The sequence below is a fragment of the Castor canadensis genome, chromosome 6 (assembly GCF_047511655.1).
Source record: "Castor canadensis chromosome 6, mCasCan1.hap1v2, whole genome shotgun sequence".
In the NCBI taxonomy this organism is placed as follows: domain Eukaryota; kingdom Metazoa; phylum Chordata; class Mammalia; order Rodentia; family Castoridae; genus Castor; species Castor canadensis.
The window spans coordinates 98321547-98338737 of NC_133391.1; the positions used below are offsets into that span (position 1 = coordinate 98321547).

Below are 17191 nucleotides of genomic sequence, written 5' to 3' on the forward strand. Positions count from 1 at the left end.
GGTTTGAGTTCACTTTTGAGACTCTGACCGAGAGGAACTATACTGGATTGTTTTAGTGGCATAGAAACTAGTGAAGGCCTTTCCTCACTGTTTAAAAAGTTTTCTTCACATGTACGATATGAGTCAGATGCTGTTATTTTTATCAAACCAGTTCCAAAGTATTATTCTTTATAAAAGTCAAGAACTTATGGATCCAAAAGTTCCATTTTAAGTATAACAGAAATTTGGTTTAAAGTAGGAGGCATTCATGTCTACTTCTTTATGTTCAATGCATTTTTATTCTGAAATTAAATTTCTTCGGTTTCTAGCAGAAAATGACTTTTAAATTAAACTGTGAAATATTTGCTTCATTTTAGATTTCTCTAAAGTATCCCAATCTTTACCTCTGAGGATTTATGAGTGTAAAAATAAAAAGATACTCCTTCCATTCTCCCTGCAGGGGTGAGAAAAAAAAGATACAGACTTAAATTTGTCACTGCCCTTTACTATATCTCCTAAACATAATTATCTCCAAGCCTGTAGTGTTTTATGGTGGTTACTTGCTCCCTAGCTCTTAACTCTGAAAGGAGAATCACAGCTTTCCTAACTGGTGTTCAATAAAGAAAAATGATGTGACATAAGAAATTTCTTTCGCTATTGTTTCCATCCATCCTCTAAAAAACTATAATTACAATTGTACTGAAATTAATATTTAAATTGGAACCTTATCACTTCTGTGTAGAGAACATTATATATTATATGGAGTAGCCGAGTTTGAGGGCTTGCCCTCTAGCGCTAAAATCCTCATTAAACCATCTTCTAGCTGTACAAACATGGGAAAGTTACTTAACTTCTCTTTGCCTCAGTTTCCTTATCGGAATGGGGATATTGCTGTGTTGTAGGGTTATTACAAGTAACAAATGAGTTAACGTTAGTAAAGTAGTTAGAACACCATTCAGCATGTAAGTACAGAATGAATGTTTGTTATAAAATAAAGTGAAATTAAGTATACAGACAACATGATGTCGTATTTGAGGGTACAGGTTTTAATCTCAGCTCCACTTCTTATTAGATGTGTATGTGTGGTCAGATTACTTTAACCTCTTCAGACACTGGTTTTCTTCTTTGTAAAATGGAGTACTTGCCCAAAATAGTACCTTCTTCACAGCATTTCCATGAGGATGCAATGAGGCACGTAGCACAGTGTCTGCTCCCTAGTGCTGTGATTACAAACATGAATTTTACTTTCTGTGAGCTTTCTGTCCCTGTCCATGGAGTTATCTTTAATTTTTAGGTTCACATTTCTAAGTCATTTCTGGGCATCTGAAAACCCAGCTAAGTATCCTTTGAAATGGATGGTCATGGGGATAGAGTGAGGATAAGTGAAGATGTAGGGTAGATTACTTAAGATCCCAACAGGCCTTGTATGGTGACTTTGTGTAAGGGAATTTGTCACTGTCCACCGTGTTTGCCCAATGCCTTGTGGGCCCAGAAACTCCATGCATGTCAGCAGTTTCAGAGTACATCTGTCCTCCAGAGCTGGACTCCCACTTAACAAAGTTCAGAGAACTCACGTGAGAGATCGGAATGCCAGTGCTTCCATTTATAATGGGAAGTGAGACTGCTGCAGATGCAAACAAGTTCTCCCTGAAAGCACACAAGAGGACATCCCAAATTCAAACCAGATGGTAGTTTGCTAAGCATGGGATCAGAAGGAACAAGCCACCAGCCCTGTGCACCTGGTCGAGCAATTGAATGACCACTGCCTGTGCTCACTTCTGAGACTGCTTTTTACCTATCTCCTTCTCTGGACAATTTCTCCACCTGTTTGACACATTGTTTCTCTGTGTAGAGCTGCTATGTTCAACCAGGTTATTGCTATGCCTGAGAGTCTGAGATAGGCTATCCAGGGACACAGATGGTCTTCAAAAGCTTTTGTTTGTCTCATTCTCTGCAGAGAGACTTGTGAACATCTGTATTTACAAAAGAGATTGACTTGGGATACGCTGTTTACAAATATGTTTATCATGTGACTTATTTAAGGAAAATAACTTCAATGTTATAAATTATTAATAATCTGATATGGCAAGATATGTGAATCATTTGTTGTGATTCCTAAGAACTATAGGCTTTTTCTTTTTTATGCTTTTTTCTCTAATGAAAGGAGAAACTGATTGGATCACTGATTGTAAAAATTAACTTGTCTCCTGGCAAGCATTTTTTTTAATTAATAACCTGCCATCCCATTTCATTTTTACTAATTTTATAAGTAGAGATTAATTTCTGTGTGATCTGAATAGGTCTTCTTGAGAAAATATAAATCTTAGTTCCAGGTCTTCCTGTATCTTGCAGGTCCATACTACCTCAAATTTGACCACTTATCTCTCGAATGATCTTGGAGCTGCAAGGTTATAATGTATTCTTCCCTCTCTATGTCCACGGTATCCTGTGCATATCTCCTACAATAACATTTTACTCCATCTTCTTTAACCTACTGTTAAAATTATGTTAGCACAATCAGTCTCCAACACAGCGTTACTTCTCCCGTTTTTCTTCTTCATCATCATCTTCATCATTACTATCAGTATCCCTATGAGGCCTTTCTCTTAGTCTATAAGATTATTGATTGCATGGACTGCTTCGTGTTTGTACCCTCTAACACAGTATGGGGCACATGACAGGTGTTCCATAAATGATGTACTAAACTGCTCATAAGAAATAGGAATTCTCAGTTCCCTTTAGACATGTAATCTGACATTATTATTGGTAATACTTCAGGCATAATGACTGAACAGCTTAATTTTCATATTTTTCACACAAGAAATATTGGTCACTAAGAAAAAACATTTTAATTAAAAAATAGACCATAAATTTTAGAATAAAAACCAGGGAAGCACACATTATAAACAATATAGAACAAGCCACACACAATGTGCTACACAGTTTTTGTCACTGTGACAAAATACCTACCATAAACAGCTTAAGAGAAAGAAAGATTTATTTTGGCTCATAGTTTCAGTCCATGATCCGCTCCATTTCTTTGGGCTGGAGTCAAGGCAGAACATCACGGCAGAGAGGGTGCAATGGAACACACCTGCTCACCTCATGCCAGTCAGGAAGCAGAGAGAGATAGAAAGGGGTCAAGAACAGGATATACCCTTCAAAGGCAAGCTCTCAGAGTCTACCTCCTCCAACCATGCTCCATCACCTAGTTTCTACTGCCCCCCCCCAATAATGCTATCAAATTAGAATCCATCAATGGATTAATCCATTGATTAGGTCAGAGTCCTCACAATCAAATCACTTATTAATGATTTGATCTGCCAAACCTTCAATATGTGAATCTTTTCAGGGGATACTTCATATACAAACCATAACACTGAAGTTATAGCTATAACTTACTTGTCATATAAATGACACAGGAGTAGGATCTACATAAAGACCTCTTGGGCCAGGCAAGGTAGTGCCTACTGTAATCCCAGCTATATGGAAAGCAGGGATGGAAGGATTATGGTTTGAGCCCAGCCTGGGCAAAGAAGTTAGGAAGACCCTATCTCAAAAACAAGCCAGGTGCAGTGACATACATCTGTGATACCAGTTACACTGCAGGTGAAGGTAGAACAATCATGGTGTAAGGCAGCCCTAGGGCAAAAGTGCATGACCATATCTGAAAAATAAATGAAAGCAAAAAGGCTTGGGGAGGGCATGGATCAAGTAGTAAAGTGCTTGCCTAAGAAGCAGAAGGCTCTGAGTTCAAACCCCACTTCTGACAAAAAAAAAAAAATCCCACTCCCAAAAGCAAACAAAATTTAAAAAGACCACCCAAAAAATATGAATGGGGAAGGCAAACAACCCAATAGGAAAAGAAGACAATACTCAACATCAGTACTGAACAGGGAAACCCAAATGTATACAAAGTGATTCTATTTCAAACCCAGACTATAGACATGTCCAGTCTGGGATAACAAGTCTTTTGATATTTCACCATCTGGAATATCCATACTATTGTCTGCAGGGATCTGGTACAAGAAGAATATTCTCACACACTGCTGGCTGCATTGAAGAACTAACCATGTTTAGATGCAGGTTGGCAGTATCAAGGAAAGCTGAATTATGCATATTCTACAACCTCACAATTTCATAACTAGGTATCCATCTTTAGAGAAATTCTCACACATGTACAAGAATTAGGACAGTTTGATAGTAGCAATAAATTAGAACCAATCTATATTTCCACTAATAGAAGAGAGGATACATACATTGGGATGCTATACAGAAGTTATAAAGAATCATGTAGAACAACGTGTGAATCTCCAGATTAACATAGAGCCAAAAAAGAAAAATAGGATTTAATGGATGCATGTACTGTGATACCATTTTATAAAGCTTAAGACATGCAAATCAATTATCTTGTTTATAAATACACATATCTAGAAAAAAATGTAAAAACAATGTATGGGAATGAAGAATTTTGTTAACCTGGGAGAATATTTCCTTCTGGAGAGAGAGGAAGAATAGGATTGACCAGGACATACTTGGGCATCACATATATCTTAATGTTTTATTTCTTCCAGAAAACCTAAACCAAATTTGGCACAATGTTAAAGTTTTAAGTGGAGGTGATGAGAATGTTGACAGACTATGCAGAAGTTTTAAGCTATTAGAATAAGTAGGATTTAAGAATAAAACAGCAGTATTGGTAAGCTTGTCAATTCTGTATAAGTCCAGTTTTTTTTTTAGCTACATTAAAAGTCAAAAGGGCCTTGACTCCTGCCTCATATTATAAGCTGTGTAACTTAGCCATGCAATTTTTAAAGAGCGAATAGTGTAGAAATCTAGGAAAATACAAAAGCATATGAGATTATGAGTGTACCTAGGATAATGTAAATATTTTTGAGGACTAGAGCAAATCAGAAAAGCAACCATAGATATAAAGTAAGAAAGCAATTGTTGAACTCACTTCAGAAACCAGAAAATTTTCAGTAAGCTGTTCATACTTAAATTTATTTATTCCAATACAAGAGTAACTAACATAGGGCATATTCTTATAAAAATTGGACTGTTGACATTCTTCTAGTTGAATAAATTCAAGCTGGGTTTATGATGCCAGTAAAAGTGTCCAAGGGGCCAAGAGAAAAAAATCAAAGACCTTGGCCAATGTGAGAAGATACATTGAAGATTCTAATGTAGCTTGCCATCTGTTTCTCTCTCTTTCTCTGTCCTTTGACTATCTTTGGCATATCTTTTGCCAACTGAAAAATCAGAGAAAGCATGAATTGGGGCTGATAAAGAATGGAGATTGGGCCAGAGAATAGCACTTTCATTTTTGTTCCATAAAAAATTAACAAAGGAGAGTATTTCACTTAGAGTGAGTATAATGCAGGAAAATATCAAAACATAAAATATTAAATTATTTTTAAAGTAACATGTTTCCAAATTGCCTAAGGAATATATTAATTTATTTTTATTTTATGAGATATATGCAATAGATAATAAACTGATCAAATTGATTGGCTCTCTTTGTCCTCTTCAGTCCCTTCAAATCTATTTCCCAGACATAACTGCCTGTGTGGACAGGCATGCAGTCCTTCAGAATCTTTTCTATTACTTTGTACAAAAGAGTTCATGCACCATAGCTGGGATAATGTATTTTTATTCCTTTTAACATCTTTTAGGGAACTTTGCATGTAAGTGTATCTAGATAGCTTAGTTCTTTAAAAACACAGTTATACCGTGTTCTTTAGTATGGTTAGCCATTCTTTCTTTAACCTTTCCACTGTTAATGACCCATTGAGAAGATTCCAGTGTTTTGCTGTTACAATCAGTTCTGTAATGAGCACTCTATTGTGTCCATTATTGTTATAACAGAGGACACGTGACTTACTGTGTAACAGGATCAAGGATTACAGTAGTGTTGTCAGAAGTCTGCCTTTCATGTCTTTGTCTGTTTTTCCTCTTGATTGTCCTCATTTTTATACAACTTCACTGCGTGTTGTGTTAAATATGAAAGTCAATAGTTCCAGGATTATGTTCTACAGAATTAACTTCTTTCCTAGTAAAAAAACAGAGAAGGTGGCTCTTGCTGGAAAGCTTGGAACCCATGCTTGACCCTACCCCTGTAGCCCTGTGGACAGTATACCCGATTTTATATTTTTGTACATAGCGTATACGTAGACATCCAAATGTCTATTTATGTCAGAAGGACCAAAGTGTTCTAATTAGTTTCTAAATCTTTGGTAATTAACCAAGCCTGTTGTTTATGTATAATGTTGTATATGAGAATGAAGCGTGTTACAGACTGAGGGTCATTATTATTCTTAAAAGGAAAAAATTTTCAATTCAGAAAAGCACTGCCCAATTTACTTGTTGAAAATTCACCAATCTGATAGCACAGTTCTTAAAATTTTTTTATTTGACAAACTGTAGCAGAAGTTAAATATTTTATTTGCTTATTAAATAATGTTTATTAAATTCTGCTACATGCTAGCCATCATATCAGTGGCTGGAGATAAAATATCGAATACAGGATCTTTGCCCTCAGGTATCTTGCATTATTTATACTCTATAAAAGTAGATAAATTAATATCGAAGAATATGCCAGACTGTGATGAGCTATAAAGGAAATGAACAAGATCTTCAAATAGAAAGTAATCACAGAAGATTGTATCAGGAAAGGTGGTCAGGGAAGATCTTTCTAGAGACAGCACATTTGAATTATAGCCTGAAGACTGAGAATGAACCATTAGCCACCTGTAGAATGTAACTAGTTTAGATGGAGTGTAGCACAAGTGTAAAATACACACTAATCTCCAAGACTTGTACAATTGTAGTAAACATTTCATTAATAGTTTTTATGCCAGTTATATGTTGATAAATTGGGGCAAACACTATTGAGATTGTATATTTCTTTTTTATTTATTTTTTTATTGAGACGGGTCTCCCTATGTAGCCCAGGTTGGCCTTGAATTTATGATCTTGAGTGCTGGAATTAAGGCATGCATCATCACAGCTGGCTTCCTTTTTACCTTTTGTAATTTCTATTAAAGTGTTTAAGATTACATGTGTGGATCACCTTATATTTCTACTTAATAACTCTGCTTTAATAAGTTTTAGCTTATTATTTACATGTATATTTTCATCCTTTTTTCGTTTTTTTTCATTTTTCTTTTATTATTCATATGTGCATACAAGGCTTGGTTCATTTCTCCCCCCTGCCCCCACCCCCTCCCTTACCACCCACTCCACCCCCTCCCTCTTCCCCCCCTCAATACCCAGCAGAAACTATTTTGCCCTTATTTCTAATTTTGTTGTAGAGAGAGTATAAGCAATAATAGGAAGGAACAAGGGTTTTTGCTGGTTGGGATAAGGATAGCTACACAGGGCATTGACTCACATTGATTTCCTGTGCGTGGGTGTTACCTTCTAGGTTAATTCTTTTTGATCTAACCTTTTCTCTAGTACCTGTTCCCCTTTTCCTATTGGCCTCAGTTGCTTTAAGGTATCTGCTTTAGTTTCTCTGTGTTAAGGGCAACAAATGCTAGCTAGTTTTTTTTGGTGTCTTACCTATCCTCACCCCTCCCTTGTGTGCTCTCGCTTTTATCATGTGCTCATAGTCCAATCCCCTTGTTGTGTTTGTCCTTGATCTAATGTCCACATATGAGGGAGAACATACGATTTTTGGTCTTTTGAGCCAGGCTAACCTCACTCAGAATGATGTTCTCCAATTCCATCCATTTACCAGCGAATGATAACATTTCGTTCTTCTTCATGGCTGCATAAAATTCCATTGTGTATAGAGACCACATTTTCTTAATCCATTCGTCAGTGGTGGGGCATCTTGGCTGTTTCCATAACTTGGCTATTGTGAATAGTGCCGCAATAAACATGGGTGTGCAGGTGCCTCTGGAGTAACCTGTGTCACAGTCTTTTGGGTATATCCCCAAGAGTGGTATTGCTGGATCAAATGGTAGATCAATGTCCAGCTTTTTAAGTAGCCTCCAAATTTTTTTCCAGAGTGGTTGTACTAGTCTACATTCCCACCAATAGTGTAAGAGGGTTCCTTTTTCCCCGCATCCTCGCCAACACCTGTTGTTGGTGGTGTTGCTGATGATGGCTATTCTAACAGGGATGAGGTGGAATCTTAGCGTGGTTTTAATTTGCATTTCCTTTATTGCTAGAGATGGTGAGCATTTTTTCATGTGTTTTCTGGCCATTTGAATTTCTTCTTTTGAGAAAGTTCTGTTTCGTTCACGTGCCCATTTCTTTATTGGTTCATTAGTTTTGGGAGAATTTAGTTTTTTAAGTTCTCTGTATATTCTGGTTATCAGTACTTTGTCTGATGTATAGTTGGCAAATATTTTCTCCCACTCTGTGGGTGTTCTCTTCAGTTTAGAGACCATTTCTTTTGATGAACAGAAGCTTTTTAGTTTTATGAGGTCCCATTTATCTATGTTATCTCTTAGTTGCTGTGCTGCTGGGGTTTCATTGAGAAAGTTCTTACCTATACCTACTAACTCCAGAGTATTTCCTACTCTTTCTTGTATCAACTTAAGAGTTTGGGGTCTGATATTAAGATCCTTGATCCATTTTGAGTTAATCTTGGTATAGGGTGATATACATGGATCTAGTTTCAGTTTTTTGCAGACTGCTAACCAGTTTTCCCAGCAGATTTTGTTGAAGAGGCTGCTGTTTCTCCATCGTATATTTTTAGCTCCTTTGTCAAAGATAAGTTGCTTATAGTTGTGTGGCTTCATATCTGGATCCTCTATTCTGTTCCACTGGTCTTCATGTCTGTTTTTGTGCCAGTACCATGCTGTTTTTATTGTTATTGCTTTGTAATATAGTTTGAAGTCAGGTATTGTGATACCTCCTGCATTGTTCTTTTGACTGAGTATTGCCTTGGCTATTCATGGCCTCTTGTGTTTCCATATAAATTTAACAGTAGATTTTTCAATCTCTTTAATGAATGTCATTGGAATTTTGATGGGAATTGCATTAAACATGTAGATTACTTTTGGGAGTATCGACATTTTTACTATGTTGATTCTACAATCCATGAGCATGGGAGATCTCTCCACTTTCTATAGTCTTCCTCAATCTCTTTCTTCAGAAGTGTATAGTTTTCCTTGTAGAGGTCTTTCACATCTTTTGTTAGGTTTACACCTAGGTATTTGATTTTGTTTGAAGCCATTGTAAATGGAATTGTTATCATACATTCTTTCTCCATTTGCTCATTGTTAGTGTATAGAAATGCTAATGATTTTTCTATGTTGATTTTATATCCTGCTACCTTGCTATAGCTATTGATGATGTCTAGAAGCTTCTGAGTAGAGTTTTTTGGGTCTTTAAGGTATAGGATTATGTCGTCTGCAAATAGGGATATTTTGACAGTTTCTTTACCTATTTGTATTCCTTTTATTCCTTCTTCTTGCCTAATTGCTCTGGCTAGGAATTCCAGTACTATGTTGAATAGGAGTGGAGATAGTGGGCATCCTTGTCTGGTTCCTGATTTTAGAGGGAATGGTTTTAATTTTTCTCCATTAAGTATAATGCTGGCTGTAGGTTTGTCATATATAGCTTTTATAATGTTGAGGAACTTTCCTTCTATTCCTAGTTTTCTTAGAGCTTTTATCATGAAATGATGATGGATCTTATCAAAGGCTTTTTCTGCATCTATTGAGATGATCAAGTGGTTTTTGTCTTTGTTTCTGTTAATGTGGTTTATTACGTTTATTGATTTTCGTATGTTGAACCACCCCTGCATCCCTGGGATGAAGCCTACTTGGTCGTGGTGAATAATCTTTTTGATGTGTTGCTGAATTCGGTTTGCCATTATTTTGTTGAGGATTTTTGCATCAATGTTCATTAAGGAGATTGGCCTATAGTTCTCCTTTTTGGAGGTGTCTTTGCCTGTTTTGGGGATAAGTGTAATATTGGCTTTATAAAATGTGTTTGGCAGTTTTCCTTCCCTTTCTATTTCGTGGAACAGTTTAAGAGGGTTGGTATCAGTTCTTCTTTAAAGGTCTGATAGAATTCAGCAGAGAATCCATCAGGTCCTGGACTTTTCTTTTTGGGGAGACTCTTGATTGCTGCTTCAATTTCATTTTGTGTTATAGGTCTATTCAGGTGATTAATTTCCTCTTGGTTCAGTTTTGGATGATCATATGTATCTCTAAATCTGTCCATTTCTTTAAGATTTTCAAATTTATTTGAATATAGGATCTCAAAGTAGTCTCTGATGATTTTCTGGACTTCCATGGTGTTTGTTGTTATCTCCCCTTTTGCATTCCTAATTCTACTAATTTGGGTTTTTTCTCTCCTCATTTTAGTCAGGTTTGCCAGGGGTCTATCGATCTTGTTTATTTTTTCAAAGAACCAACTTTTTGTTTCATTAATTCTTTGTATGGTTTTTTGGTTTCTATTTCGTTGATTTCAGCTCTTATTTTTATTATTTCTCTCCTTCTATTTGTTTTGGGATTTGCTTGTTCTTGTTTTTCTAGGAGTTTGAGATGTATCATTAGGTCATTGATTTGGGATCTTTCAGTCTTTTTAATATATGCACTCATGGCTATAAACTTTCCTCTCAAGACTGCCTTAGCTGTGTCCCATAGGTTCCGGTAGGTTGTGTTTTCATTTTCATTGGCTTCCAGGAACATTTTAATTTCCTCTTTTATTGCATCGATGATCCATTCTTCATTAAGTAATGAGTTATTTAGTTTCCAGCTGTTTGCATTTTTTTGTCTTTACTTTTGTTGTTGAGTTCTACTTTTACTGCATTGTGGTCAGATAGTATGCATGGTTTTATTTCTATTTTCTTATATTTGCTGAGGCTTGCTTTGTGCCCTAGGATATGATCTATTTTGGAGAAGGTTCCATGGGCTGCTGAGAAGAATGTATATTGTGTAGAGGTTGGATGAAATGTTCTGTAGACATCTACTAGGTCCACTTGATCTATTGCATTTTTTAGATCTTGGATTTCTTTATTGAGTTTTTGTTTGGATGACCTATGTATTGATGATAATGGGGTGTTAAAGTCTCCCACAACCACTGTGTTGGCATTTATATATGCTTTTAGGTCTTTCAGGGTATGTTTGATGAAATTGGGTGCGTTGACATTGGGTGAGTACAGATTGATGATTATTATTTCCTTTTGGTCTATTTCCCCTTTTATTAGTATGGAATGTCCTTCTTTATCTCATTTGATCAATGTAGGTTTGAAGTCTACTTTGTCAGAGATAAGTATTGCTACTCCTGCCTGTTTTCAGGGGCCATTGGCTTGGTAAATCTTCTTCCAGCCTTTCATCCTAAGCATATGCTTATTTCTGTTGGTGAGGTGAGTCTCCTGTAAGCAACAAATTGTTGGATCTTCTTTTTTAATCCATTTTGTCAAATGGTGTCTTTTGATGGGTGAATTAAGTCCATTAACATTAAGTGTTAGTACTGGTAGGTATATGGTGATTCCTGCCATTTAGTTGTCTTAGTTGTTTGAAGGTTTGATTGTGTGTACCTAACTTGATGTTACTCTCTACTGTCACCCCACGCTCTTCTTGCTTTTAATGTTTCTGTTGAGAAGTCTGCCATGGTTTTGATGGGTTTACCTTTGTATGTTACTTGTTTTTTCTCTCTTACAGCCTTCAATATTCTTTCCTTAGTTTCTGAACTTGTTGTTTTAATGATGATATGTCGTGGAGTATTTCTATTTTAATCTGGTCTGTTTGGTGTCCTGGAGGCCTCTTGCATTTGTATGGGAATATCTTTCTCTAGATTTGGGAAATTTTCTGTTATTATTTTGTTGAATATATTACGCATTCCCTTTGCTTGCACCTCTTCTCCTTCTTCGATGCCCATGATTCTCAAGTTTGGTCTTTTGATGGAGTCAGTGAGTTCTTGCATTTTCTTTTCACAGGTCTTGAGTTGTTTAATTAATAGTTCTTCAGTTTTTCCTTTAATTACCATTTCATCTTCAAGTTCTGAGATTCTGTCTTCTGTTTGTTCTATTTTGCTGGATTGGCCTTCCGTTTTGTTTTGCAGTTCTGTTTCGTTCTTTTTTCTGAGGTTTTCCATATCCTGGCAGTTTTCTTCTTTATTGTTGTCTATTTTTGTCCTGAGTTCATTTATCCATTTATTCATTGTGTTCTCTCTTTCACTTTGATGTTTATACAGTGCTTCTATGGTTTCCTTTATTTCTTCTTTTGCTTTTTCAAATTCTCTATTTTTATTGTCTTGGAATTTCTTGAGTATCTCCTTTACATTTTGGTTGACCCTATCCAGTATCATCTGTATAAAATTCTCATTGAGTACTTTTAGTATGTCTTCTTTTAAATTATTCTTGTGGGCTTCATTGGGTCCTTTGGCATAGTTTATCTTCATTTTGTTGGAGTCTGGATCTGAGTTTCTGTTCTATTCATTCCCCTCTGGTTCCTGTACTAATTTTTTGCTGTGAGGAAACTGGTTTCCCTGTTTTTTCTGTCTTCCCGTCATTGTCTTTGGTGTTGTTACTGTCCCTGTACTGTGTGCAATTAAGTGTTTTCTAGCTTGTAATAATAAGAATGGTAATATTTAGATTGGAAGAGTGAGCTGAGATGGAAAGCAAGAAGTTAAAGAAAAGGGGAAAACAAATACACAGACAAGAGGGAGAAAGCAGAACAAGGTATCAGACAAGAGAGTTTCAAAGGTATAAACAGGGAGTGTTAGTGTACTAATAGACAGTAAGCTGAACAGACATTAGAGAGACAGAGAGAGGATTGAAAATCAAAGATAAAAAAAAATAAGTAAATGAAAGTAATATCTATATATAAAAATGAATTAAAATAAAATGGAAAATAGAAAATTAAAAAAAAAAAAAACCAAAAAACTTCCAAGTTTATATGCAATGCAGTTTCAGTCTTAATAATTTGGGTGTCCGTCTCAATCTCCAGTCCTGGAGTTGGTGCCTCAGATGTTGTTCTGTAGTTGTCTCATCAAAGGGGATGCATAAAGTAGAACAAAACTACACACTCACACACACGCACACACACACAAAAGCCCCATCAAGTGTCCCCAGTTCAAATGCAATACAGTTTCAGTAAGTTTTTCGGCTTGCAGGTGTAATTCGGTTGTTCTCTCATCAAAGGTAGGGAGAAAAAGAAAAAAAAGCATCTGGAGACAGTTCTGAGAGTGGTATCTGCAACTGTGGCTTGCCTGCCTGCTGCTCTCAGCCTGCTGTAGCTGGTGGTGTTATTTATGCAGATCTCTGGGGTGAGCTAGCACTCACCTGGTCCCACAGGCTTTGTTTGTTCAGAGTTCTTCTGTGCGGGGGCCTCTGCTACAGGCTTTCCCCTTTCCAAGCACTGGGAAAGGTGACACTGCCCCCGCGTTGTCAGGCCTGCGTGTTTATTTACAGTTCATGTGGGAGGTGGGTCTTCCCCCCTCTCCTCTGAAGTTTTCCTCCCACTGCCACTTTCAGAAGCTTTCCTGCTCCTGCTTACTGGGCAGTGCTGCTGCTCCTGCTGGCAGCCATGTTTGTTTACAGTTCACGTGGGAAGTGGGTCTTCCCTCCTCTCACAAGCTTCCCCGCTCCTGGTTGCTGGGCGCTTGCCCCGCTCCTGCCAGAGGCTCTCCTGCCTGCCCAGCTTGTTTATTTACAGTCCCGGGAAGGATTCCCTTCCCCCAATCTTCAGTGCTCAGGGCGCCCCACCCTCTTTCTAGCATGTCTTAACTGTTCCTATTGCTTATTACTCAGTTTCTCTTTTTTTTTTCCCGGGTGGAGGTCAGTCTGTCCAGGGGGCTATGCTGCTCTGGCCCAGGCTTGTCTGTGGGGGTACCGCGGTACCGCAAAGCTCACCTGGTCCGCGTCTTCCCAAGCCGTATGGGCGCTGGCCACTGGCCTTCATCCTTTTTTCTTAATAATGGCAATGCAGATTGCATTTATACAGATGAGTTTTTCTGAGGATCTGTCTATAATATTTATTGTCTTTTAAGTTGTCCAGTATAATAATCCATGTATGATCAAGTTTAATACTGCTCAGAGTTAAGGGGTAATAGGAGGTGGAGAAAGCACAGAAGATGGCCACAGTTACTAGACGAGTTGTATCATTAGTCATGTTCTCTTAGAAATGTTCACAAAACAGATAAAGGAGGACTGGGAGTTGGACAGGTAGGCAGAGCTAGCATCACAAGGTAATGACAGTGTAAGACAGGGTTTCTGTGGGGAAAAAAGCACCAGAAAACCACAATGATCTATTTCCATTCTGTGCCTAGTGAAGGAAGTTTTATTTTGTCATATAGAATCATCATTTCTTGCATGTTAAAATAGAGTTTTACTCAAGTTTTTTGCACTGACAAGGACGCTAGTGACTTTAGTGCAGCTCTTTTGTCTGTCAGAAAGGTGTTGGCAAGTTCACACATCTTTAATAACATTAAATTGATTCATTGCAGAGAGCAAGCAGAAGAGTTTTCTTTGTGCAGTGTTATTACTCTCATTTCTGATTGTGGTTTGTATCATGGGGAAGAGAATTGACTATTAAAAATGTGTGTTTGATTAAGCAGGTAATTTAAAAGATAGTTTGTGAACATTTTAGAAGCCCAAATATGATGTTTGTTATATAATCTCTGTTAACAATTTTGCGAGGGAAATCTCTACCCCTACTGGTTTGAGAGTTGAGTCATATCCTGTGAATCTGAAGCAACGGTATGGTATTTAACCATCACGGCTTCCTCTTATTTTCATTCTAAGTCACTGCAGTTCAGAGCAGCGAGTGCTCTGTGCAAAGAGCTGTTGCTCTCCCTTGGAGGCGAATAGACGCTCTTGTTGGTATTCAGTGAAGAGAGCCAAGTCTGGATATGCAGTTCTCTTACTGGAGTGAAAGATGTTTTGTTCATTTCTAAACAACTATGCTGGATAGCTACAAGCTGAAAAGTGCCTGCAACCTGCCATTTATTTGTAACAGGGTAAGTATCATGTTTTGGTTACTCATTGGATTGTGGACACATTAGATTCATGTGGCAGGTTCAGTACCTGATTGTGCCTCAGAAAATGCCTTCTCACAGGCTATTGAATGTGGCACTTGAGATTCTAATGCAACTAATTTTAAATTTACAGTGTAATCTACTCATGATACTTAGTTTAATAAATCAGATTGCTTTTGTAATTGTTAATGAAGAACATTGCTTGACAAATGGAAACATTGTAGTAGTTTTCTATTGGGTTAGGCTTTTTAAGGATTAAGTGGTACCATGGGGTCTCAGGTTTTTTGTTTTTTGTTTTGTTTTTTGCTACTCTGTGATCTCAGTTAAAAGTGTAAAAGTGACAAATACCTAAGATTCAAATAATTATGTTTGAATTTTATTCTAAATAGGTATACTTCCATTTCTCCATTGACATAAAAATGATCTTAGTAATTAGAAAGTTTGAAGTGGAAAAGTAACGAAAGACTTTTGCCCTGTCATATCTGGGTTTCTAGCTAAGTGAGGGGCCACCGTATTTATCAACTCTCGATTGATCTGTTTGTTTTCAAATGGGTAGAAGCATGTTTATCACAGCCTGCTTTCTCAGTTGCTGTTGGAGACAGTCATTTACAGATTGTGTGGATAAAAAAATCTGCATAGAGACTGACTGGGAGATTTTGCTTTTCAAATTCCTTAAGCTGACTGCTGAAACATTAGGGGTGAAGACAAGAATGCTATCTTGGCCTCTTACTGATTAAAGAAATAACTTCAAACTCCTAGTTTGAGATGGAGCAGGTTCTTGTGTCATATAACTTTGGATGCTCATGTTTAAGCACTTCAAATTCATTTGAGATAAAAAATAAAGGTTAATTTGAATTTGAGATGTATATCTGTGAATTTCCAAGATATTAATGAAATGAGATTTTTAAAAACGTACTTACAAACAGTTGGCATTGTGAATATTCTTTCTTTTCTTAATTGACTCACTATCATGCATAGGAATGTTTCATTTCTACTCAAAATTATGCCCACTATAAAATTGCTAGATTCTAACAAAACATGGAAATTACTTTTCATTAGATATGTATTAAATAATTCATGTTTTCACAAAGGTCAAAGGGTTAATGAGCTGAGTGGTTTTCCTCTTTGGGAGAGAAATTAAAATTATTTCAATTCCCAAACAGTATTCCACATCGGAGAAAGAAAGCTCTAAGGAAAATGACTTCGCAGTATGAGAGAATTTAGGGACCTTAAATACTGAAAAAAAATACATATCTCAAGAGATTATAATGGGAGATGTTCTACAGAATATCCTGGTGCTAGACTATGCACCATACTCTGCTTTTTGGCTTGGGCAAGGAAGAAGCTGCTGCATCAAATAATCTGCTGGAGAATTCTTTCTTATTCTTTATGTGAAGTATTAAACTTCAATAAACAGAATAGAGTAGAATACACCCACATCAAGACAAAAGCCTATCTTGCTGCACTTTGCATTGTTTCCAAGACTTTCTTATAGATTACAACAGCCACAGAAACTGTTAGTATGAATGGCATCTCTTACTAATAAAATGTTATCAAATCTAGTTTTTATGATATGCTCTGTGTCAAATATGGACTTAATTATTTACGACATTGTACAGTCACTGGTGATTACCCGTGGGACTACTGAGACATATTGTTTCCCTCTTTCTCTTTTATTGCCCCATTTATTGGCTATTTTCCTGCTTTTTAGCACTTGCAGAGGTGTGTGGGCAACAGGCAGGAGGGAAGAGACGGAAGGCAGAGAAGGAAAGTGAGTTCACTCAAATAACAGAATCTGTTTCTCACACTCATATGGTGTTGATGAGGAAAGAAGTAAAAAAAAGATATAATGGCTAGAATGAGTCTCTTGGGACTTGTGTATTTTAATGATTAGGTAACTCCTTGACCTCCAAGATAAACAATTACTGGAAACTTGATGGGGGCAGACTTTTGAGACCTAACCTACCTCACAGGATTGTTGTAAAAATGAAATAGAATCAGATGTATTGTTGTATTTTATTACCTCTAAAATGTTATACATATTTTTGAGGAATTGTTTTTGTGTTTTCCTGAAGTAAAGGAGTTCTGAGACATCAGAGATTCTCAGAATTCCACTCAGGATTCATTGTATTTTCAGAAGTGAGGGTCTCATTTTTCTTCTCTTTGTAAACTATTTTTCCTTGTCAATTTTCCATTTGTATAAAAATATTTTTACAAAGAAAGCTCCAAAAATAAAAAATTAAAACCCAACTTTATTTAAACCACA

At 36.7% G+C, this 17191-nt stretch overlaps 1 protein-coding gene across 5 annotated transcripts in view; it reads left to right on the plus strand.

Moving 5' to 3' along the window:
- Mctp1 (multiple C2 and transmembrane domain containing 1) overlaps positions 1-17191 on the plus strand; it is a 569946-nt gene that overhangs the window by 173007 nt on the left and 379748 nt on the right. The window contains exon 1 of one of the 5 annotated variants that reach the window (XM_074077068.1): positions 14381-14907. The exons of the other annotated variants lie outside the window; for them this stretch is intronic. Within the exon in view, the coding sequence (XP_073933169.1) occupies positions 14851-14907 (57 nt within the window). The 5' untranslated portion in view covers positions 14381-14850. Of the gene's footprint in view, positions 1-14380; positions 14908-17191 lie in introns of those variants that run through there. 5 annotated transcript variants of the gene reach the window in all.